The sequence below is a fragment of the Mustela putorius genome, unplaced genomic scaffold (assembly GCF_011764305.1).
Source record: "Mustela putorius furo isolate JIRA1106 unplaced genomic scaffold, ASM1176430v1.1 tig00003845_pilon_pilon_pilon, whole genome shotgun sequence".
Taxonomy (NCBI): Eukaryota; Metazoa; Chordata; class Mammalia; order Carnivora; family Mustelidae; genus Mustela; species Mustela putorius.
In genome coordinates, this window is record NW_025421998.1 from 88,189,362 (window position 1) to 88,215,467 (window position 26,106).

General features: G+C 40.7%; 1 protein-coding gene across 4 annotated transcripts in view; it reads left to right on the top strand.

Annotated features, from left to right (window-relative positions):
- Positions 1-26,106, top strand: part of LRGUK (leucine rich repeats and guanylate kinase domain containing) — a 109,317-nt gene that overhangs the window by 13,382 nt on the left and 69,829 nt on the right. For all 4 annotated transcript variants that reach the window (XR_198647.3, XR_006601410.1, XM_013050323.2 and 1 more), the window contains exons 4-9: positions 708-808; positions 4,358-4,439; positions 14,615-14,739; positions 18,779-18,922; positions 24,254-24,334; positions 25,951-26,037. Coding sequence is in view for 2 of the 4 variants with exons in the window: in XM_013050323.2 (XP_012905777.2) it covers positions 708-808; positions 4,358-4,439; positions 14,615-14,739; positions 18,779-18,922; positions 24,254-24,334; positions 25,951-26,037 (620 nt within the window). In the remaining 2 variants the exon portion in view is untranslated. The remainder of the gene's footprint in view (positions 1-707; positions 809-4,357; positions 4,440-14,614; positions 14,740-18,778; positions 18,923-24,253; positions 24,335-25,950; positions 26,038-26,106) is intronic.

A 26,106-nucleotide genomic window follows, 5' to 3' on the forward strand; every position in this document is an offset into this window, starting at 1 on the left:
AACTAAAACAAAATTTAATTTATAACAAAGAAACTTCTCTCATTGTGGCATTTTCAGTCTTTGTGAAAAGACTTAATATAGTCACTTAGGGGCTAATTATCAAGGGGATTATCTATGGCTTTAGTTTCTCGTCCTTTCCTCCAAGGCTGGTTGGTGGTTTTTTGTTTTGTTTTGTTTTTTAAAATTTTGTTTATTTATTTGACAGAGAGACACAGCTAGAGAGGGAACACAAGCAGGGGGAGTGGGAGAGGTTGAGAAGCAGGCTTCCCTCAGAGCAGGGAGCTTGATGCGGGGCTCGATCCCAGGACCCTGGGATCATGACCTGAGCCAAAGGCAGAGGCTTTAACCCACAGAGCCACCCAAGCACCCTGAGGCTGGTATTTTTTAAGAATTTGGCTGTTAGTAGCTCATGGGAAAGTGAGCTGGGGCTGGGGCCTGGAGGGTGTACCAGTAGTTAGAAAAGTGTTGAGGAGGAGGGGAGGCCCTGGGGAAGAAGGTGAGGGTAGGAGCTTGTGGAGAGTTCTCCACACTGCCTGTGTTTCATGCATTCCTATTTTTATTCATTTCACTTGCTTGGAATAATTAAGAAGTGCTTGCCACTGGCAAAAGGAGAAAATGCTCTGATGTAACATAAGCTGTTTTTAATGACTTAGTCTAATTTTGATTTTATTGGCTTACCTTATTTCTGTATTTGTTTCTCCCCCCAGATCTGTCTTGTGTGAGTTGTATGCCTTACCTTCTAGAACTTAATGCTTCTCACAATAAGTTGACGACATTCTTCAATTTCAAGCCACCCAAAAATCTCAAGGTAGACTTGATCATCGCATTCATTCATTAAGTGGTCTGCAAAGTACATTAACATGCAAACCAGTGCTCAGATAGGGAATTCAGACAGCCCGAGATACGGGAGCAGATAGTGTAAGTGTCTGAAATGAAATAAGAAGGGATTTGGGTATCATTTATGAGAGGGGAAGACGGTCGGTCTGCAGATAATCTTAGGTAGCTTTGCTAATAGGGTTCAGGCTGAAGAACTACCTTCTCTCTCTCACAGCTAAATATGTTACTCCCCCAACAGTGATTTCTTCTTCTGAAGAAATCTTCTTGCTTCTCTGAAGTTGCTTTTGCATCTGACACAGAACCAAACTATGTGAACGGGAGTCGATGGAGCAACTGGCTCTGGGGCAGCTGCCCAGTGTCTCGTGCCTTTTTTTTTTTTTTTTAAGATTTTATTTACTTATTTGACAGACAGAGATCACAAGTAGGCAGAGAGGCAGGCAGAGAGAGAGGAGGAAGCAGGCTCCCCACTGAGCAAAGAGCCTGATGCGGGGCTCCGGTCCCAGGACCCTGAGACCATGACCTGAACTTAAGGCAGAGGCTTTAACCCACTGAGCCACCCAGGTGCCTCCGTGTCTCATCCTTTAATGTGTGTACAGTCACCCGGGGTTCTTGCGGAAACCAGGGATTCTGACCCTGGAGGTTCTGAAGTCAGGCCTGAGACCATGGTTTCATTTCTTTTCTTTTTTTAAGATTTTATTTATTTATTTGACAGAGAGAGGGAGATCACAAGCAGGCAGAGAGGCAGGCAGAGAGTGAGGGGGAAGCAAGCTCCCCGCTGAGCAGAGAGCCTGACTCGGGGCTCAATCCCAGGACCCTGGGATCATGACCTGAGCCGAAGGCAGCAGCTTAACCCACTGAGCCACCCAGGTGCCCCGAGACTGTGGTTTCTAACAGCCTTCCAAGGAATGCCACTGCTGGTGGTCCGTGGGCCACACTGAAGCAGACAGGTTAGAGATTCGTGGTTCTCAGACTCTTCCGCACATTTTAGTCACGTGGGGACTTTGAAACACACCCGGATCTTCCTGCCAGAGAGTCTGATTCAAGAGGCCCAAGATAAGGCCCAGGTGTGGAATTTTTTTAAAGGACCCCCAGGTGGCTCTAATGTGCTGACGGATCTGAGAACCGTGGCTGGGAGCTTGGGATTAGTGTTGGAGTAGACAAATGTATTTCATTAAATATTTTTAGGATTGGACATCAGTTATTGCCTTTTATTATCTATTTTGTTTTATTTACAAACCAAATGAACTCGGATCCCAAGTAGTAGGGTTTGCACAAATAGGAAAATTGGTTTGAAATCAAAATCTGACATCACCCATGCTGCTAGTGAGACGCTCTTTTAATTTTCTTATGTTTACCCCGGTTTTTTTTTTTTTTTCTCAGTACTGGGTTACAATTTTTTCTCCTTTGAAATTATACTTATTGCCAAGCTGACATTCCTTTGTCCAAATAAGCCATACAAGGTGCCTATTTGTCCTTGGTGTGGGGCCCCGTGATCTCCAGGTGATCGGGAATCGGATTTGCAGAGCTGTTTCCTTTCTCCCTGAGTTGCTTTCTGCTTTGTCCTAAGCCCCAGGGTAAGGAGTCAAGGCAACCGCGTGAGCCCTTCCCCTGGGAAAAACTTCCTTGGAATTCCTTCCATTCACCCTCCCCGCCCTCTCCCCCAAGAAGGCTTCACCAATGAACAAAAACAATGCAGAAACCCATCTTTAAGGTTCTGAGCTCCCAGAGAGTTCAGAGCAAATCTGTCAGTCCCTGTAGAGAAGTGCCTGCCAAGAGCCAGACCGCCCCGAGGAGCGCTGCGTCAGCCTGGGGGCCATGACCCAGGCCTGCTGATGTTTTCAGGGCATTATCCTTAGTCCTCCCTGTAAAGCTGTGAGGCAGCTGGCACGGTCCCATTTCACAGATGAGGACTCCAGAGCAGAGAAAGGGCAAATCACATATGCCGTCTTCGCTGGGAGGTAATAGGGTTGGGATGGAACCCAAAGTCTGCCACCCAAAGCCCACGTCTACCCAGGAAACCTGGCCTGTGTATCCCATCCACCCTCTCAGAAAGCTCTGCATCCTGTTCACTTATTATCTGTGAGCCTTGGGCCACCAGCCAGAGAAGGCTCACGTTTCCTGAACACAGGGGCCTGTTCTTCCACACGCTCTGTATTTCCCAGAATGCGTTGCTCTTAGTAGGTCCAGCAGGTTCATTTGGTGGCTGGGACTCCCTGCAAGCCTCCGGGTCCGGTGGAACTCCTAGGGGGAGTCAGAGCACCAACACAGGTGCCAGAGGGCACAGTATGGGCATGTGGCCAAGAGAGGGCTAGAGTTTGAGAGGAACAGACACGACTGTGGCACAAGAACAGAAGGTATTAATGGAAAAAGTGTCAATTATAAGTAAGCCTAGATCACTGTGTTGACTCCCGGTCCGTCACAATTACATAGAAGACCAAAATGAATATGAAACTTCATTCGGTCGCATCAGACTGAATGCTTTAGGTCAGCCATGCTCTGTGTTTGACATAGTTGCAGTTTATATTGGCGTCAGTTTTTGTGTTCCAATTGTTTGGGGTTTTTTGAACTAATAATATTTTGTTTGCACATTACTGTTTCTTCACATGGTTCACACACTTGTGTTTTACTGACAGTGTGGTCCTGTTGCTAACTTGGAATCAACTTAATCTGTTTTCTTCTCTTGGCACTTGAGTTTTTAACATGCTTTTTAATATTTAAAGTTTGTAGTACTTAATACATTGATAAAGTATTCTTTGTACAGGGAGACCCCATTTTAAAGGGCACTAGTGCTCATTAGAACATTGTTTGAGAGTTTTCCAGAGAATTATTACATGTGCCCAGCAAGTTATCAATGTAGCATTTTAAAAAAGTTTTTTTTTAAATCCTTTTTGTTCATCTTTTGCTCATGGGTGAATATTAAAAGTTACTTAATGTTTTTCTTTAGTCTCCTGTTTTGGAGAAAGAACAACTCATGTTGCTGAAAAGGCTTTCCTAAAATAGTCCATTTTGAGAAAGGGCGTTAAGTGGATGAGATGTAGCCTGAGGGATGAATAAGAAAGCTTTTTCTGGCACTTGAGAAGTGACTCGGGAGAATATATGGAGAGAGGAGAAAAGGCAGAGAAAAGATGAACACGTGAACTAAGTGAATACCACTTGCGGGGCAGCAGAGAAAATGAAGGAAATGGTGTAAAAGCGGAATTGAGGTGAATTCTGTGGGAAGATGAAGCAAGCCTGAAGTGATTGCCAGAAATGGAGAGAGGAACAGCAGGAATGGAAAGTGTTTGGGGGTGGGGGTGTCCCACTGGGCCCAGGGTTGGGGGACTCCTTCCCCCGTCCCCCAGACTGAGCAGACAAGGATCCAGACAGAACGTGATTAGATATGGGTGGCTGTCTTAGCCTTGGCATATTTTCAGTAATGGATTCTAACCCCCTGGCCAGAAAGATCTTCTTATGCGAGCAATTATAGTGGTGAAGCGGACAAGAAATAAACTTTGACCTATTGTTCTCTTTTTCTCATCAGAAGGTGGATTTTTCCTACAATCAAATTTCTGAAATGCGTGATTTGTCAGAATACCAGACTCTCACTAAACTAATTTTGGACAGTATCCTTTGAATGAATAAAGGGGAAATTTGGGTAATAGGCCTGTTAATAACTGTGTTCTTGGATGACTTGGAGTGGTACCAGATAAGCAATTTACTGGAGATGTGTGACTCATTTGAATGATTAAGAATTGATATTCACAAAATGAAGAAACATGTTTTATTTACCAAGGAGCAAGATTGTAAGTCAGAGCTTGCCAAGAGCATCCTCCACCTGAAAAAGCTATATAAGACAGTCATTTTCTGATAAACCTGGGCTTATTTTTAATTGACTCTTGAAATTTACCTGTGTCCTGTTTTATATAATAAGGTCCATATCTGGAAATTCAGATATGACCAAAAGGAAAATAAGTGATTCTTTTTTTAATTTCCCAAAGAATTCATAGTAATTGCCCTTTAAATAGCAAGCTTCTCTGCCGTATTTATTTATTTATTTATTTCCTCTGGCATATTTAAAATATACTTTTGTTTAAAAAAAAAAAAAAAACCTCTTTTGATGAGCAGCCAACTTCAGGAACATATACACTGCATGAGTCAGGTTCCCATGGAGAACCATCTACCTTGAAGTATGCACACACCAGCTTCAAGATCCTAAAGGGTTAATTGAGAATCTGTGAGTTTAATGAGCTGGAGTCTCTTTACACCGGAGGCTGATGTGTTCTGGGTGCTAAGGGAGCAGTGTCTTCTCTTTCTCGGTATCTCTCTGCCCACCTGAGGATTTTTCAGGGTAGAGTGGGGAATGAATTGATTGCCCTTGGGTGCCTCATTCCAGGGACAGGGCAGCAGTTAGAACACTACACTTGTAATGAGACAGATGTGGGGAGAACAGAAGGGATATCGTCTTGAGTGTGTATTTTATTGGGGAAAAGCCTTTTTCATATATGATGGGAAACTTCGAACATAGCGCCATGTTCTTTAGAACTGGTATGTGGAATGTGCCATTATTGGGCATTTAACTGGTGCTCTTGAAGCGAGCAAGTTCTCCTAAATGTATCCTAATGAGAAAATGATCAAAATGAAATGCTCTGATGGCAAACTAAAAGTAGTACACGTTGGCAGCACCTGTCTGTAGAACTTCTCACTTGATGCTTGACATCGTACATATTGAATTTGCAAGGAGGTAGAGGCTGACCACCCAGAAGCCACCTGACTCAGAAGTCCACTCAGACCACCTAGAAGAGCACTGCTCAGGGAAGATTAATGATATCAGCAACACCATTGCCTGGAATTTCTTAGAAATGCAGGCTCTGGGACTCTACCCCAGACCCCTGACACGAGAACCTGCATTTTTAACAAGACCCCTGGTGATGGGAAATACACAGTAAAGCTTGAGAAGCACTGGTCTAGAAGTCAGCCATGCCGGAGACTCCTACCAGCCAGAAAAGAGGAGGGAGCATCCAGAGCTCCAGCTTAGGGCACCCTGAATGGGGGTGGTCACGTGGCAATCTGGGCTCTGCCTCCCAGAAAAATACCCTTCTGGTATAACATGGAACTGTCAGAGAAAACAACTCCACAGGATTTTGGACTCCAAACAGAGGGTGCGGTTTAAAACACGGAAGACTTAAGTTCTACATAAATTTATTTTTCTGTGTGAAAAACTGTTACGACTTGTAAATGTCAAACACCATGAAGAAAACTAGGATTTTGGGGTTTTTTTTTTAACCTGACTTTAGATGTAGCAACTCAGTCTTCTCTCCAAAGTATAAAAAGCTGTCCTCATTACAGCAGAACCAATTGAAATTCAGAACATGGACACATCATTAAAATGTAACATGGCAGCATTCCTCACCTGTGGTCTTTAAAATGCAAACACAAGGAGCCAAAACAAGCTACCCTTCATAAACTCTTAATGAAACAAATTCTTAGCTTACTGTTTTGAATAGATAGTAGGCTCATTTTTAAATAGTACTGAATATGCCTCTTGTTCTGTTTTAGAGTGTCATATATACTGTATATAATTACGTTATTAGATTAGATTTTTGAAAAGACTGAAAAGCTTTGCATAAGAATTTTTAAACAACATTTTTTTTGCCAGTACATTTGAAAACCTAAATGAAATGGATAAATTCTTAGAAAAATATGCTGATTTGGAAATAGAAACCCTGAGTAGTCCTGTATTTATAAATACAATTCATATAAAGTAAATTAAATTAAAATGCTCATATAAAAAAAACCTCCCACCAGATTCAAATTTTTTTAATTGAGGTTTTTTTTTTTTTTTTTTTTTTTAGTAGGCAGAGAGGCAGAGAGAGAGAGAGAGAGGAGGAAGCAGGCTCGCCACTGAGCAGAAAGCCTGTCAAGGGGCTCGATCCCAGGACTCTGGGATCATGACCCAAGCCAAAGGCAGAGGCTTTAACCCACTAAGCCACCCAGGTACCCCCAGATCCAAACTTTTAAGAACAGATCTTATAATAATGAACAAAATCTTTCAAAGATTGAGAATAGAAGGCATATTCCCAATCTATGCTAATGAGATTACTTTAATATCCAAAAGCAGATGAGGAATGATAAGAGAAAGGAAAATGACAGACTTCTTTCACCCATGATCTAGATGTAAAAATCCTAACCATGTATTGGCAAACTGAATCTGACAGTGTTTGAAAAAGTTAATACCATGACCAAGTTTGGTTTATCTCATGAATATTAGGATAGCTTAATATTAGAAGGTCAGTAAATGTCATGAACTATATTAACCAATTAAGAGAAATAAACCATATGATCAATAGGTTTAGAAACTCCATAGATAGAATTTTCTAAAATCTTATTTACAATAAAAACTATTAGTAAACTAGTTATAGGGAATTTCCTCAACTTGAAAAGGTCTATAAAAATATTTGAAGCAACTTTGTCCTAACTGGGGACATGTTCTAAATGTTTTTTAAATTGGGAACAAGACAAAGATCTCTACCATTGCCCCTTCTATCCATCACTGTTTTGGTGGTTTTAGCCAGGACTGTAAAAACCAGAGGAAAAAAACGTGGAAGTATAAAAATTGAAATGAGAAGATAAAAAGACTTTTTTGTTGTTGTTGCAAGTGATATGATTGTCCATAGGGAATATAAAAAATAACTTGCAATGAACTACTAGAAATGATAGTTTTGAGAGCTCAACAAAGTAGTTGGATATGACTTCAATAAAAGGAAATCAATTGCATTTTTCTACATCACAAACAAGCAATTAGAAAGCACAACTTAAAACAGAGACCCCATTTACAAGAGTAATAAAAATGAATCTTATTAACAATGAATAAGACCTGTGGGAGGAATCTAATAAAACTTTATCGAAGAGCAGTAAAGACCTAAAAGAGAAATCTATTCCATGTTCCCAGATAGGAAGATGGGAGAAGATGTATAAAAAGTGTTTTACAGAAAATGAGTCCGATAAGTCTAGTAACATGACTAGATGTCAGCCTCATTTGTATTCAGAGAACTGCAGCCCAAGACCACATGAGATATACTATGTTACATCCATTCAAGTGACAACATCTAAGAAATCTAAAAATACCAAGAGTTGGAGAACATGTAGGTCAAGAGGATCTCTCTCTCTCTCTCTCTTTTTTTTTTCTTCCTTTGGGTATGAAATTAGTTCAACCACTTTGGAGAGCAATTTTATGCTCTTTTATAAAGATGAACATCAAAATTCCCTGTGGCCCAGCACTTTCATTCCTACATATGGGAAGTTTAGCAGCATGTAGGCTTGTATAAGAATGCTCATAGCAACACTGCTTGTCAAAGCAAAAAGTTCAAGTAGCCCATACGCTCATTGGTAAGAGAAAGCACAACTTACGTTATACTCATAATAACCTATTCTACGGTAGGGAAAATGAATGAAATATATCTCCATGGAGCAGTAGGGCTACATCTTAATAAAACTAAATATAATTTTAGTATCAAACCAAAGGGGAAGAGGAAGTAGACAATTCAGCATGGTGGCCATCTCTGAGAGAGAGGCGTTGGATGCAACAGGAGGGGCATGTGAGGTAGACGTGAGCTACTGTTCGTGTTCTTCTTGGGCTGAAGGTGGGGTCCACTTCCAGAGTGTTCACTAGATTTTTAAAATTTTTTTTTTAATTTTTTTATTTTTTATTTATTTATTTTTTTTTATTAAAAATTTTTTTTTTTAAGATTTTATTTATTTATCAGTGAGAGAGAGAGGGAGAGAGAGCGAGCACAGGCAGATAGAATGGCAGGCAGAGGCAGAGGGAGAAACAGGCTCCCTGCTGAGCAAGGAGCCTGATGTGGGACTCGATCCCAGGACGCTGGGATCATGACCTGAGCCGAAGGCAGCTGCTTAACCAACTGAGCCACCCAGGCGTCAAAGATTTTATTTGTCAGAGAGAGTGAGCGAGAGCGAGCACAGGCAGACAGAGTGGAAGGCAGAGTCAGACGGAGAAGCAGGCTCCCTGCGGAGCAAGGAGCCGGATATGGGACTCGATCCCAGGACGCTGGGATCATGACCTGAGCCGAAGGCAGCTGCTTAACCAACTGAGCCACCCAGGCGTCCCTTTAAAAATAAATATACACAGGCTGTGTATGGGCAAATGCTGTACCTGTGTCTATTAAAAATGTTTTAAATCTGAAAATTATTAATGTCTTTGAAAATAGTTATTTACCAAGCTTCAAACTTGAGCTGTAGCAGAATCCCCTGGAGGGTTTGTTAAAAAGCTTGCTGGCCTCCATCCTCAGAACTTCTGGTGGGGTAGGTCTGGGGTGGTACCTGAGAATTTGCATTTTTACAAGCTCCCAGGTGGTGCCAATATTGCCAGTCTGAGGCGTGCACCTGAAGATCCCCAGCTTTAAGCTAGCCAGTCCTCTGTCGTACCTCGCAGAGCACGCTTTCCTAATCTGATGCCATTCCGTGTGTCCTTTTTAGGGGTTTGGTGGTTATCATTTTTGTGCTTTTTATGTTCAAGCTTTCCTTAGTGGATGAATACATCTTTTCTATTTGAGGGGAACATGTGCACTTTTGTTTAAAATATAATTCAACAAAATTATAATGAGCAGCGTTAAAAAGCACTTCTTTAAAATAAATACAAGTCCGTTAATCGACCTAGTTAATGCTGACATTGTGATTGTAGATTAAATTAGTGCCTCAAAGTGGACTGGTTTAAGAAATCAAGTTTTTGGTTTATCTTATCCTATTTTGTCATTCCATTTGTGGCTAACTGATGATTAATTGATAATCATCCTAAATCACAAGCTGATAGACTTTGTCAAGGATAAGTCAAGAAAGAATATTCTTAAGAAAGAATGCTTTGTATTCTTTACCAGTAAGTGTCGACAGATTGATTATTCCTTAGAATTTGTTAGATGATTATAGAGCCATGGAGCTTTTAAAAAGTGATTCACATAATTTTAAAATCCAGACTGGACTTTAGAGATGTTTTACTACTAACTGTTCTTTTATGAAAGAGGAGCCTAAGACCCAGGGAGGCTCATTTACTGTCCAGGATCTTTGGTCAGTGGTTGCACTGAGATTTGTCCTCTAAATTCCAGTTTTCCCCATGCTGCAATTCATTGAGTCATAACTACTTTTATCACCTAGCTATTTAAAGTGTATGTGTGTTTCATTTTTTAGAGATTCACTCCTATAGTGAAGAACATTTTTCACTGGTAAGGTGATATAGATCTTTCAGGATTGGTTTTGATTAAAGCTATCATTGCGGTTCTCCCTACTAAGAGAATTGTGATGGATTTCCTACTTATTTCTCAGTAACTGTTTTCTCTACACCCGAACCATATTTTATGATTGTAGACAAACGAATAAGAGCGAATACGGAACTAGTGAATAATTCATGTCAAGCTCAGCAAACTGCTGGCAGCCTCACCCAAGATGTAAAACTACATTGTGGGGCTCTTCCCTCGCTGTCAAGTTACACTTATGTGCCTTTGGGTTCCGTCCCTCAGTTTCTGAGGACCTAAAGTTCCACCGTAAAAGATTTATTCACTGAAATGTAAAACTTTAGAGCTGGAATGCGGTATGATGATTTTGAGTTCTTTGAGTCTCCTTCTTCTGATAGCTAGTGGCCTTTGAAAATTAAAATGTACTTAAGAGGGTTAACCCAGTAAGCTAATTCGTTGTAATGGCTTAGTGATTTACCAGATTATATTTCTTCTCGTTGGAAAGTCCCAAGACCTATATGAAAGAATGCAAAAGAATAACGTTCAGAGGAAGGACAGGTAACATTTCATGCAGGTTCTTAAAATAAGAAGATGAGGGATGAGGGAGATAAAGGTATTCCCGAAAGCGAGCTGTGAACTCAGAACTCTGTACGGACCACTCCTGCATACTGACCTTTATCATTACTCGTGGTCACAGATGATGTGACCTTGAGAGTGTGGAGTTGGGGGTTGGGGTGGGGTGTCGGGCCATTGTAAAGAGTACTCTTCAGTCAAGAATGTGATTAATTTATAGAGACTGAAATTCCTTGAAGTTTAAAGGGGAGTAAAGATTTGGGAAATAGACAATTTTTCTGAAATGCACTTATTTCTCAGCAGAACTGTGTAGTCAGTTCCTCAAGCCTTTGCAACTCCAGAAACTTGGCAACTTTGCCCCCCAAATGCAGTGAGGCACCTGTATTCCTCTTCCCTTGGCCCTTGCGAGGCGAATTTCATAAAACCTGACTTGCTGTACTAGTCAAAGCTGGAGAGTGAAGCAGATGTACCAAGAGAACTGGGGTTAGCCTCAGATGTCTCGGAAAATTATTGCATGCACAATAAACAAGCTTGCCTTGTCAATTCCCACTAGCTCTTGACAGTTTCAGGATTCCCAAGTCCTTGTTTCCTGATCCTTGCCCCCTTCCCATGGGAAAGCTTCCTGACTCAGTGCCCTCAGGCATTTGTTTTACTCTTCCCCATTGAGCATCTTCGTATCAGTTGGAGCAGAACTACCGGGACACTAGTGCGCCTGACATAGGACTTAAGGACTGTTTCTTCCTGTGCTACCTGGAGGCAGACGGCCATTTGAAATTTTTCTTGCCTAATTTTTCTTGCCAAAGATTGCCACTCTAAGGACATTTTATTTCATCTATAGCTGTGGGAGAGTTTAATCTCTGTTTCCCACATTTCACGGCCTTTGTTACCGTCTGTATCAGCAAAGATCTGGTCTTCGTTCTGGTTTGAGAATGATTATTTAAACAGCCCAGAGGAAACAGAAGCAGAAAGAGTGTGGTGTTGGTGAGCACGAATGCTTTGTAGAGCTCTCCTGGCAGGAGAGCTTCATGAAAGTACATTTGAAAATGCATATTTGATGACAAGTGAAACTATGCTTTCAAGGATCAAATCTGGAACCAATGGAGAAAAATTAGGAGTGTCTGGTTCATTTGGTAGTACTTTATCCTCACTGCTTCTGGTTTCTGAACTTATCTCTTTTTCTTGCCTAAATCTTTTCAGAATAGATGCTGGCTTTCAATCTTTCATTTTGTGCTATTGGCAAACAGGTAGAGGATGTGATTCCTTGGCTTCAGGCACTTTTAATGGGGGTAATGATAACTGCCTTATAATTGTGAGGAACTTTATAGCTTGTGAGCTTCATTCCAATTATTTTTTTTCTGTGATCAAACTTTCAGTTTTCATAGCAACCCATTGTTTGCTATTCCCACTCTACCAGTGAAAAATCTGAGCCGAGAGAAGTTGAGTCACATAATTAGTAACTAGTGGAGTTAGGGGATCTACAGAGAATTATGAGGCAAAATACCTGTTTTTGTGATACTTAATCATCTTTTCTTCCCCTTTAAAAAATTCTTTGATTCTGGGGCGCCTGGGTGGCTCAGTGGATTAAGCCGCTGCCTTCGGCTCAGGTCATGGTCTCAGGGTCCTGGGATCGAGCCCCACATCGGGCTCTCTGCTCAGCAGGGAGCCTGCTTCCCCCTCTGTCTCTGCCTGCCTCTCTGCCTACTTGTGATCTCTCTCTCTGTCAAATAAAATAAATAAAATCTTTAAAAAAAATTCTTTGATTCTATGATTAATGGAAGGAGATAGGTAGGAGGTTGGAAGTTGACCAGAAAAGGCTTCGAGGAAGAAATGGTCTGTCCAGAGTGGGTATCAAGAATTGAAGTTGATGTGACAAATTTACCCTGCCAGGCTGCTTTCAAGTTGGCTCCGACATAATGAACCCTCAGTCATAGGAAACAATGTGTTCCTCAGAACCCTTTAAAATGCTTGCTAAACTGATAGGTGAGGAATGGCGCCTTGAGTTGCATTCTCCCGATTAAGGGTGAAGCAGAGTCACTTCATACGTTTCTTAGCCCCTTGGGTTTGCTCTTGAGAATTTCCTCCCTGTACTCTTTCTCATTTTCTGTTGGGTGGTTCTATCTTTACTCTTTCTTTGGATTGGGTTATTGTCATTCTTTATGTATTCTAGATAATAATCCTTCATCTACTATTTCTGTTGCAGATATGTTCTCCCAGCCTGTCCTTTGTGAGTACTTAAGTAATTAAGAGCAACAGAAATAAGAATATGAGATTATCTTTCAAAATGAGATCATAAAGAAGTTGGTTTAATGTATATGTTAAAGAAAGAAAAGAAATGGAATTTGAAATTAAGTCCTGAGGAATGGGCAGGGTTTAGGAAGGGTAGGAAAGCAGTATGATAAAAAAGACACTGCTGGGTAAGAAAGTCCTTGGTACATTCCAGAACTGCTAAGACTGACCTGGCAGAATTAAGGAATTCTCACTGGGTTGTAACGGAGATGAAACTGGAGAAATAGGCTTTGTGTAAAATCAGGGGCTTCTGATGCCAGAGTGAGGAATTTGGAATTTGTCCTGTGAGAGTTTTTTGATTGCAACATGATATTTAATCAATAGTTTGAAAAAATTAACCTGACTACAGTGTGTCAGGTGACTTGAGGCAAGAAGAAATGGACCTTAGATGCACCCATAGGTGCTAAAGCTGAATTAAGTTGGCAGTGGAGTGATCTGAGAGGAAGGGAATAATTAAAGAGATGTTTTAAAGCAAAAAAAAATGCCAACTCTTGCTGATTGATTGGGTGCCCTGCGGATTACAAATGGCTGAGAGAACCGTGATATCTTCAGTTACTTGGGAAGGAAAATGAGTTGTGGTGCACAAATGATACTAAATCCTGAAAATTTGCTGAAGACATTGAGACCGGAGAGAGGGGGATAGAATTGGTGACTTTGGGACTGCAATCTTAGGTGATTTTAAGGATAGAAGAAGCAATTTAAATTTTAAAATGACTAGAAACTTAACATGAGGAAATGAAGATGGAATTTAGGCCTCATTTATTTTAAAGATTTTTAAATTTTATTTATTTATTTGACAGAGATCACAAGTGGGCAGAGAGGCAGGCAGAGAGAGAGGAAGGGAAACAGGGTCCCTGCTGAGCAGAGAGCCCGATGCGGGGCTTGAGCCCAGGACCCTGAGATCATGACCTGAGCTGAAGTCAGAGGCTTTTACCCACTGAGCCACCCAGGCGCCCCAGGCCTCATTTATTTGAAAGTGAGAAGAGAAACCAACAGAGACAGAAAAGGCTGCTCCTCTCTGTGTCCAGGTATTGGTTCTTTGCCACCTGTGTGCCACTGGGGACATCTCCCAGGCTGTTCCCCTGGTTCTGAGGATGATGAAGCCGAAGTCCCTACTGGGGGAGAGCACAGGAGTTTCTTGTGGAAACCATTAAGGAACTGAGGAAAATCACTGACAAGGAGGCAGCTTCTGAAGCACCCTGAGATGTTTCTCCTCACTGACGGAATGAGTCACTTAAGAATGCAGAATGCAACTGAGCATACTCAAAAGCTGGGTCTTTAAAATAATTTAAGCAGTGCCAGTATTAACTTCCTTTTTTTAGTATTAACTTCTATAATGAAAACAATATATTTCAACATTTAGTGTTCATCCTGTATTAGCATGTATTAGTGCTTTATTAATGCTGTCGTTTGATTTTTCTAATGATGATCTGACACTGTTTTTTTTCCTGCAAAATGTTTTTTCTTTTTAAAGATTTTATTTGAGAGAGAGCGTGTGGGGTGGAGGGCGAGAAGGGAGAGGGAAAAGCAGACTCAGTGCTGAGTGTGGAACCCGATGTGGGGCTCTATCTCGTAATTCTGAAATCATGATCTGAGCCAAAATCAAGAGTCAGATGCTGAACCGACTGAGCCACCTGGGCGCCCCTCTTCAGAATGTTTCTCATAACATTTTCCTTAAACATAGTCACGGTGTATAGACAACGAGATAGAGGAGATCAGTGGGCTAGAGCTCTGTAGTAGCCTCACGCACCTGAGTCTGGCCAGGAACAAGATCACGTCAATTAACGGCTTAGGCATGCTGCCAATCAAGATCCTTTGTCTGGTGAGTCTAACCAAAAGTTACTTTTTTTTTTTTTTTTAAGATTTTGTTTATTTATTTGCCAGAGAGAGAGTGCAAGCAGGGGGAGCAGCCAGCAGAGGGAGAGGGAGAAGCAGGTTCCCTGCTGAACGGGGAGCCTGATGCAGGACTTGATCCCAGGACCCCCGGATCACGACCCAAGCTGAAGGCAGATGCTTAACCATCTGAGACACCCAGGTGCCCCCAAAAGTTATTCTTGATGAAAAGTACTAGTTAATGTTTTAGCAAGTATATGAATGATAATTGAATGAAAATCAGGATTTTTCAAGATGAAGAACTGATTCCTTCATGAAAGTTTTTGTCTTCCATTTTGTTTGCTCCTTTCAGTGCCGTATATGTGTAGGATCAGTATTTCCTGCTGTAGTAAAGTGATTTTCGAATTTGGCGTCCAAATTCAATTTTTTAAAGGATTGACATTTTACACTGAAAAAGAAAAGAATAGTTTTAACAACTATTAAAAATACGTTTCATAATGTCTTACTGATGAAATAACACTTAAGCATATTTAAGCATAATATTTAGTGTTATTTACACATTATTGTTCTCAAATGAGCCATAAGATGTTATCTGAATTTTGGCAGTGCTTTTATATTAATATATGCTAGTTTCCCATTTTAGAAAACCAAAATTGCGGCTGAGACTAAAGGAGCAATTCCAATCGGAAACTTGAAATTTTTAAATTTTTTTTCCCATAGAACTTTCCTTAAGCTCTGACGTGCACTGTAACTATGAATAAACATGCAGATAATTTATCAAAAAGTCAGCAGAATTATAATAGTTCCAAAGATATATACAGTGCTTTTGAAATAACAGATTAGCTCACTAATTTAAAAGGTGATGATATACTTGTGGATTATTCAAGATTCGTCCTTTCCTCCTCTCTCCTACGTCTTAACTTTGGGTGGCTTTGCTGTTTTTTATTATATCTGTCACAGGTGGGCAGGGAGGATTTTAAGCCACAAGGCTGGTAGCTTATTAATTTCTTATGTGAACTATCCCATGGGAGATTGTTGAACTGCTTTTTGAAATGACATCTTGGGGTTATCTGCAGATTTATGACATTTCTAATAGACTATTCCTGTCTTATTTCTTTTTCTCTCTCTGAGCTTGAAACACTTTTTCAAGAGACTTCACTTCTCACAGTGAGTTAGGTGAGGGCAAAGTATTGGTTCCAGTACCAAGGATGGACTGGAGATGTGGAGAGGTCTCTTTGTACTGGCACTCCCCTTAACTTTAAGTGGAGCATGGTATGTAGAGAGAGATAGGGAGGTGTGCTTAGAGGCAGGAGAACTGAACTCATGATTAAGAAGATTAACACATAGCACTTTTATCCCAAGAGTTTATTTCAATAACTAAACAAGTAATCCATGTTGATTGTCCCATCTCAAGCAGCTTTTTAGAAAAAGCATAAAAGACATATTTTTTCTACAAATAAATTAGGGGGATTGTTCCCAGTCCCTGCCCCAGTCACCCAAGATGAATCAGAAAATATGAACCATGCCATCATTCATTTTCCCTTAACATTTTTGAGAAGAGTAAGGGTTTCTTTCACAATGTTAATGAAATATGTAAGATAAAATGATACACATTTGTTTCAACAGTTAATGCTCTCGTGTTTTAGTGTGTGGAATTAGAAAACCAACTGCTTTACTACTGTAAATAATTTTACATTTTTTTAGAGAAAAAAGAATAATTGGCTATACAAACCAGTTAATTCTCTAGAACTGTATTGTATATAAATTTTACACCAGTTAATTCTCTAAATGGAAGGGGATAGTGTGGGTCATTCATGGGCTTTTCTGTCAACTGCTTCTTTGAGCAAGGGAGGACAACACTTTAAAATTCATTTTGTCTTACTAAGAGCCATTTATATTTTCCTTTCCAAATTAGGGAGACGAAGAATATTTCCCATTTCATCTGTTTAAGAAAATAGCTTTGCTCTATAGGCCTCCTTTTCCCTGCTAATCATGATTTTACAAAAAAAGAAAAGCAGAAAAGAACTTGCTGAAACTGGATGTCCACTTTGAGGGGCAATGTGTCCGTTTTTCAGCATCAGATAAAGGGTTTGACTAGATGACTTTCAACTCAGAAATTCTGTGATTCTGAATATCTCCCCATTCGGCCTTCCTTTATGAACATAGGCTAACTAATTAAACGCTTCTATGCCTCACTCTACTCTTCTGCATCTACCACTTTGAAAGCCATCAGAGACGCTGTAAAGATTTATTACAGTCTGTCTTCCACAGTTTTAACACTTCAAAGTCCTTTGGGAAGAACTGTATTGTATATAAATTTTACATATGGGCATATTTTAAATAGGATATTGAGGTCTTATTTCAATAAGTTAAATTAGTATAGATATTATGTTAACTTTAGTGCAGTTTTTTCTTTTCCTTTCCTATTACACTTTTTAGAACTTTTTTGAACTCTGAATAGTAGGAAATTCGACTTAACTTAGGCAAATGGGGGTTATGAGTATTTTTCCCTTCTGATTATGGAATTGTTCAAACATATTTTAAAAAGGGAATAGTTTAATGAACCCCCATGTATTATCACTCAGCTTTGTAGATTACCAACATTCTAGTAATATATTTTAAAGAGCCACAGAATTAAACTAATGACTACAAATCTTGCTCATTACTGAAGTGAAATCTTATGAAAGATAGGATGAAAATGAGCTCTTGCTGTTACAATGTACCAGGAATCATATATCAGGAAAAATACTGTAGATGGAAGAGCATGCTGTAATTTAATTTTTCAGTTAAGTGCTTATTAAAAGTATTAAAAGTTTAAAGATGGGCATTTTATGTCATTAATTGAAACCTCAAAATTGTCTTTATGATTCCCAACTAAAACTGAAAGTGTAAATTTACTGTGGCATGTTCTTACACTTTGAGGCTAAGAAACCCAAGGAACTGTATGTTGGAAAATGCACAAGAAAATACAGATTATTGTGGCCACTGTCATTTCTGGTTATGGTCCGTGGGGGTTGGGAAAGAGAATCTCTGAATCTTTGTTTTATGCTCATTGTCTGAGAAGATGCTTATGTGTGAATTATTGAAGAACACAGATATCTATTGTTGAATAAGAAGCCACCCCAAGTGTAGTGCATGGAGAAATATTACTCGCTAACCATGGTTTTGGCTAGCCATTCTGCAATCTGAGCTGGGTTCAGCAGGGTGGTTCTTCTGCTTCTCTTGCTTCATTCAACCAGCAGACTGGGGGCTGCGCTCAGCAGGGATGCTGGAATGGCTGGATTTTTCCTCTCTTTAGTGTCAGGGCCCCTTTCCATGTGACCTCCTCTTCTCCATGCGATCTCTCCAAAAATCCTCTCCTAATAGAGTAGGTAGAGTCCTTACGTGGCAGCACAGGGCTCCAAGACACAAGAAGGGAAACTACTAGGCCTTCTTAATTCTTAGTCTTGGAGCTGGCATACTTCTGCCATATTCTTTTGCTTAAGGGAAGTCGTAGGTCTGGCCTAGATTCCAGAGGAGGAACCTGCACAAGAACATGAATAATTCAAGCCATGAATCAGACTACCATGGCCATTGTGCTATGAAGTGATTATATTTAGAATGTTCCTAAAAACTAGTGTGGTAGTCACACTATTTGAGTGGTGTAACACAATGGTGCTGAAAGACTTGCATTAAATGTTGTTTCTGAAGATAAGCATGGAGTCATGCTGTCTTCAGGCTTTAGGTAAACAATGTTAAAAGCTTATACTACCTAGCTTCTGTCTGTCCTACTGATTCCAACATTCATCTTGCATGAACCTTAGTGAAAATATGACATTCTGATTCTTCCAGCTGAAATACTAGGATTTCTTTCTGGGGTATTCATATATGCGTTTAGGGAGGTGGTTGGTGGAAATGGGAGGGGGCAGGGGAACAAGAATAGCTTGTTGATTTTGGGAGATGTGGGCAGTATCCAGAATGAAAACTTGGCCTTACACTTTTTCCTACTAGAAGCTTTTAAGATATTGAATGTATTTTACCAATTGTAGAGCAGTAACAGGATTGAGAAGCTCACAGGTTTGGAGGACCTAAAAGCCTTGCAGATCATGGATCTGTCCCACAATCAGATCAGCAGCCTCCAGGGCTTGGAGAACCATGACTTCCTGGAGGTGATCAACCTGGAAGATAATAAGGTAACGTCACACATCATCTGTCCTGGTTTAGCATCTGCTTAAGAGGACATATTAGGACCCATTATTAGTTTCTCCAGGGCTCTTACTTGAAATACCAGCTTAGAATTATTCTAGAAAATCTCCAGGAGCAATAGTTGCAGAAGGACTGTTTTGTTTGTTTGTAATTAATATGATTCTTAATTTTTGAAAATTTTATGATTCCTAATACATTGTTTTCAGGGTTTAATCTGCAATCGAGTGGACATGATTTTCTGAAGTAGATGTGTTCATGTAAAATTTTGTATAGAAAGGTAACCTTGGGAGTATCTGAAGTGTCAGAGCAGGGAAATGAGAAACATGAGAAGAGCCTCAGGCTGGTGTTGCCCGTGACTGTCATTTAAGGAGAAGAGGCATAGTCCAATATTCTGTTGGTAACAATAGTGTATGTTCCTAATCTGTAGGAGTTGGGGATTGGATAAACTCAAATTTTCCATATCTGGTTTAAAACAAACTTTGTTTCACAAATTATAAAAATTGGCATTCACTCTTATTATACATTATTTTCAGTGAAGCATTTGGGCTTGTAATCATGGTTTATTGATGACTTAAGCAATAATGTCTACAAAACAATTTTATTCTGAGTACTTTGGCACATTTTTTGGAAAGACATCCTAAGGAAGTTGACTATTTCTTCCTGAAAATGCAAACTTTGGCCCTGAAAGAGGCATGGGTCTTATCTGGGGGGAGATGTGCAGCTGTGGAGACCTTTCTCTGTTCAGATGCGATGGTGCTTATCAGTTATGTCTGAGGATTCTTTCTCCAATGAATTTGCATCACCTGTTCGTCTAAACATCAAGAAAAGGCCATCTTTAGGTCTGGGACTTTTAATCACAGACAAAGGAGACTTTTAATCACAGACAAAACTCTTAGTCCTTATTTTGACTTGATTTGTATATTAAATTGTTTTGTCAACTTATAAAGTTCATTTAACTTTTGTACCCTGTGCCACGTGTCTTATGGAGTCAGCATAGTCTCTATTTCATACGGTTTTAGTGTCCTTTTGTGAGATTACCATGAAAATGGTTCTCACCTGTATCCAGGGAGTACTGAAAAGGTGAAATGCATTCATCAAATCCCAACTGAATGCATCTCAGAAGTCAGGGGAAGGAATAATGATTCATGTTAATAATAGTAATAATTGCAGTCAAAGGATCATCTAGAGATATTTGCTGATACCCGTGCACAAGGCACTGTTCTAAGCGCTTCATGTCCATTGTCCCATTTAATCCTTATTATATCCCTACTATTGTCATATTTTCTGGATGAGGAAACTGGGGCACAAAAATTAAGTGTAACATGCCCCAAATTCTACGCCTAGCGAAGAGCAGAGCCAGGATGCAAATGTAGGATGGTTTGCCTCCAGACTCAGTGTTCTCGATGCTGAAGCATAATACAGTAAATGAAATGCTGGTGACTCTTCCTTCAGGAAAGCCTAGAGTATAATGCTCTACAAGAGTGCTTTCTTTCTTTCTTTCTTTCTTTTTTTTTTTTTAAGATTTTATTTATTTATTTGACAGAGAGATCACAAGAGAGGCAGGCAGAGAGAGAGGAGTAAAGCAGGCTCCCTGCTGAGCAGAGAGCCAGATGCGGGGCTCGATCCCAGGACCCTGGGATCATGACCTGAGCCGAAGGCAGAGGCTTTAACCCACTGAGCCGCCCAGGCGCCCCCAAGAGTGCTTTCTGATAGAAATATAATGCAAGCCATAACTGTGAGCCATATATACAATTTTAAGTTTTCTAGTAGCCACAATAAAAAAGTAAGAAGAAACATGTGAAAATAATTGCAATAATACCTTTTATTTAGCCCAATACATCCAAAATATCATCATGTCGACATGTAATATAAAAACAAAAAATCATTGGTGAGGAGCTTTATAACCTCTTGCCCATGCTAAGCTTTTGACATCTGATGTGTATTTTGTACTTAACGCACATTTCAGTTCATGCTAGCCATACTCCAAGTGCTAAGTAGCCACATGTGGCTAGTAACTACCATACTGGATAGTGCTGCTCTAGAAAGACCTCATGAATAAATATATCATTTTCTTCCATTTCAAGAGGCATTTCAAGTTACATTTGAAAATGTTTAAGGGGAAAAAAAGTATCATTAAGTGAGTAAAGGAGTTTATAAATTTCAAATGTTCAGGAGACTCTATTAAAGAAAAAGTGGCCATGTGTCCCAAAGCAGGGAATCCTTTGGGAACAATTGAGTCCGTAACAATAACATAATTCCCCAGCTCCCCACTGGGCAGGTTGGAGAGCAACCAACAGTAGTTTGAAATGTTCTTCGTGCCTTGCACAGATTTCCTCAGAGGTTTCCCCAGTACTACTGAGAATACCATGTCAGGGATGGAAAGTTTGTCATTTTACAGAAACATAACTTAGCTGTTGTTCCTCATATGATTAATTCGATGTTTTATCATTTGTACTTCTGTCAGTATTATTTACTTGCTTTTAGCGGCTGGCACATGGCTGTACACTCACACGATCATTTCATCATCTCTTTTAAGTTCCTTTGCAAATATTTCCCATCATTGGGTGATTTGGGGGCCCTTATCACTCTCTATAGTCCTTGTTAGCGTGGATGTCATTTCTGCCATTTAAAACTTATCTCCCAAATGTTAACACTATGATAACCTCAGGCCTTTCTTCTAGAAATAAGACATTGGTTGGGGAGTTATTCAGAGAACACTGTTTTCCTTCTTTTAGTGTCATTATTTCACAAATCAATCAGCCAATCGATCAAAGAAAAAAGCCTTCACAGGGGGCTTTAAGTGTGGATGCTGGGGCTGGGAGAGCATAGCCTAGGAGGAAACGGCGACATGAGTCAACTGAACTATTCTCCCTAGGAATTTGAAGTTGCCAAGCTGCTAGGGGTCGGGAGTAACCCCCAGGGGCAGAGGAGGTTTGAGAAGAGGGGCATCTGGAATCTGGGGATCAGCTCTGCCAGTGTGACATCGCTCAAGGTCCTCCAGGAAAGAACCTTTCCGGTGATGTCTCACTTCAAGTCATTTGGGGCACTGTACCCCGACACCTACTGTAACGAATAGTCTGTAAGGCACACAGCCCTGGGCTTGGCATTTGAGAAGAAGACATGAGGATGGGTCTGCTGTAGGGTGAGGTCTTCAGGAGAGGGACCAAGGGCACTGTGAGCCATATATACAATTTTAAGGGACAGCCAGTGTCTGTGCAGTGTGGCTAAGTCAGCAGGCGTAGGATCTTGAAGCCGGGCTAGCCCTTACGTGCTTTGCTCTCCCCTTAACAACCTCTTCCTACCTTTGGAAGGGCTAGTGGGGAAGGGAGCGGGGTCCCTCTCACGTGACTCTCAAAAGACCAGATGCTCCCAGCTGACATTTTAGTTCTAATTTTATGTAGTCCGTGATCATGCTATTCATGTTGTTTGCAGCATTTCAAGATCTTTCCATGTCAGTTATCAGAGATATCTCTACCCTTCTAAAGGGTGTGTAGTGTTCCTATTATGGGACTGTGCTATGACTCATTTAATCACCTAATGGTGGGGTTATTCAGAATTGAGGCATTTTTAAGCTTTTACTAAAAATGTTGGGCCCAGTGTTCTTTATCGAATGTTTGCCAGTCTGAGATCTCTTCAGTGCAAACCTCTTGAGGATGGGGCCGCTGGTTCATAGCTTATGTACACGTAAACCCATCAGCTTGCCTCTTAGGAAAAACATGCCAGTTTCCACACTCACCAGCAGTGTGTGCCGGGGCACATGGCCAGGACTTAGTGGTGAGACATGCTCATTGCAGGAAAACATCCCCCTTCTCGCATCTGTGTTGGCTCCCAAGCACAGGGGCTGTATGCTAGAGGAAAATCAGCCCACTGCTCTGACCAAGCAGTGCGAACCTAGTTGACTATTCCACTTTCCTGAATCACATGGTATTTAAAAAATGATCCTTTTGGGACGCCTGGGTGGCTCAGTTGGTTAAGCAGCTGCCTTCGGCTCAGGTCATGATCCCAGCGTCCTGGGATCGAGTCCCACATCGGGCTCCTTGCTCCGCAGGTAGCCTGCTTCTCCCGCTGACTCTTCCTTCCACTCTGTCTGCCTGTGCTCGCTCTCACTCACTCTCTCTGTGACAAATAAATAAATAAAATCTTTAAAAAAAAAAAAATGATCCTTTTATCTTGCAGAAGATCTAAATGTCACTCTAATGGATATAGCCATTGTGTTGAAAGAGCTGTGTCGGATAGCATAGCATTGGTATAAGCAGATGATTGCTTATTAATAAACATCTAGAACTAATGCAGGTTCTATATGATGACTCAGAATTTACCTTTTATATTACGTCTTTGAAAATGGCATCCCTTGAACATGGTGCATATGTCCTTCCCCTGATTTAGCTCTGGGAGTAGTTTAATTTTAGCTGCATTCTGTGGTAGATAACTCAGGAATTATTGGTGACTACCTTTGGAGAGTGTTCACAACGCACGCGGGAATGACTTGGGGAGAAATAGAAATGATGTGATTATTAATTTTTTTTTGCAAAAGTTAATAGCCACATTTGAAATAAAATTACAATTATGCTAACTACAGGAAATTTAAATAAAACTGTTTGTGTTTTAGCGGGAAATACAGGCCTTCTGCAACCCAAGCTTTCTCGTTGGTCAGATTAAGGAACTCACCAGCAACCTTTTTTCATTTTTTTAAAGTTGTGAAACATAACCTACACAGAAAAGAGTATAAAACATAAGGATACAGTGTAAACAAAAAATTGTAAGGCAAACACCCATGTCAAGAACTGTGTCCTATCATTTCTGTTTTTATCTTTCCTTAAAATAATTACCTCTTGTTGAAAAAACAATAGAGCTACACATGCACGCGTAGTAAGAAGTCTTCACCAGTCCCAAATAGCCAGGTTAGCAGAGGCAGGCTGGGGAGGGAGACTGAGGAACAGGAGGGTTAGGAGGATTAGGGCCTAGGAGAGAGAACCACGGAGCCCCCATCTGCGTTTTTTGTCCTATTTCTCTGATTCTGCATACCAAGTTATCTCTGCCTTAAAATAAATATGGCTGAGAGGAGGATCAGCTCACTGTTCTTTAAATGAGAGGAAAAAAGAAAACATGGCTTGTGTGTGTTCCCATTTAGTGAGGCGGCACACGGTCATTCCTGTGCTCTGCGATCCGAATACTCCTTAGAAGGCTGCGCTACGCAACAGAGCGGTTTCTAAAAGAAGTTGATGTTAGACGATCCCAGTCAGCTCCTTTCACAGAACTTTGTATTATGGGTTGCACAGTTAGTCTACTGATAATACTTTGTTTCTTTGATTAAACAGATTGCCGAGCTGGGTGAAATAGAATACATTGAAAATCTACCTCTCCTCCGGGTTCTCAATTTTCTAAGAAATCCAATTCAGGTGAGAGAGAGAATATGTGGGGAGAGGGGGTGGGGACCTTTTTGGAATTCTTCAAGAGGTACTTTTGATAAGGAGCATCAGGGATGTGATGCCCTGTGTTCACTCTCCATCTCTAAGGAAACAATTAGGAGGTTTGGGCAAAGGAGAGGCTGTTGGTGCCCTAGGCCACAGTGGAGCCTGGAGTGCCCTGTCTGGAGCTGGGGGGGTGGGGGTGGGGAGGGTTTGGGGGGCTCATGTGTGACTCATCCCAGCTGGTAATAAAAATCACCTGACGCAGCCACTGACCCTGGAGCAATGTCCTTTTCTGTCATACAAGGCACCATGCCGGAGGTGTAGACAGCTACTGGTTCCTGTGGTGTAAGAGGGGAAAGGTCTCAGATATCTATAGTAATTGGTCTGGATATAGCTGGGGAAATTGGTGGTGTTGTAAAAAGTATTATAGAAAGAAATACTCTATTTCCTATGGCTTGTTCACCTCTGGTATTCAAAAACCCACTGTTTGTTAAGCCTCTGTCTTTCCTACCCTTGATAGAGTCTCTGTCCTGGCTTCTGTCCCTCCCTTTTTTTCCATTTGTCCTTCATTCCATTTTGCTACCTATACCCTTCCCTTCCCTTTCCAGAGACTCTTGAATTTAAATGTGCCTCCGGGTACCTTTTTCTGTGTGTGTAACTTGAGGAACATGTCTGGCCAACAAAAAGAAAAAAAAAATAAAGCACAAGCAAAAATGAAAAACAAGATTAAAAAATAAATCCAGTCCTTGGTATGGGAATAGTGGCCGCCGACTTAAAAGCATTTCTGGTAAGAAAGGAACAGGACTTACAAAGTAGCCACCAACCTCCTCCCCGTTCCAGTTTTAGAGCCATGGGGAGTGTTTGCGCATGCGCATAAATACCACAAACCCTTTGGGCATTAGCTCACTTATATACACAACCCCCCCCAACTCATCCAACAAAGGACAAAAAGGGTACTTTTGTATGTTCATTTCATGTAATTTCTTATCTATAAATGCATCATCCACTAATACCTTTCTCTTCAAAGATGTTGCTTCTTAATACAAAACTTTAATTATATTTCTAAAAGCCAGATAATCCCAACATGGCAGATGGTTGGAAGTAATAAGGAATTTGTTCTATAAGTGAATATTATTTATTGTAAAATAAATTCCAAACAGTACAAGTTCAAAATAATACTAAACAAATACAAAGTCGTCATAAATAATGTTCATCATTTGCAATAATGAACCTCTTTGGAGCTAGAGGACAGGATTTGAATCCCCAGCCACGGACTCTTAGGTGAAATGCTTCACCACTGAGGCTTGGTTAGTTTCTCTTTAGAAATGAGGATGGTCATACCCGCCCTGCTTATGTCACAGGGAGATTAATAAGATCACAACTTCGAAGAGCTTTGTAAGCTACAAGGCACAGTCTGCATGTGAGTTAATGTGACAGGACTGGTGACCGTGGAAGTGCAAACACCCTGAGGGGGGTGTGTGTGTGTGTGTGTGTGTATGTCGACAGGGTAGAAGCTGAAACGCCTACTTGTGGGAGTAGCATGCTAGTGCTTGCTTACGTGGGAAAGGAAGGCAACTGAATAATCCTTTTCATATTTTAACTAGGAAAAATCTGAATATTGGTTCTTTGTGATTTTTATGCTCCTACGATTAACAGAATTAGACCAGAAGAAAATTAAAGTGGAAGAAAAGGTATGTAATCACATTATTCCATGTGTTTGAGAGTTAGTGTGCTCAAGGGCTTTGCTGCCCACCACAGGA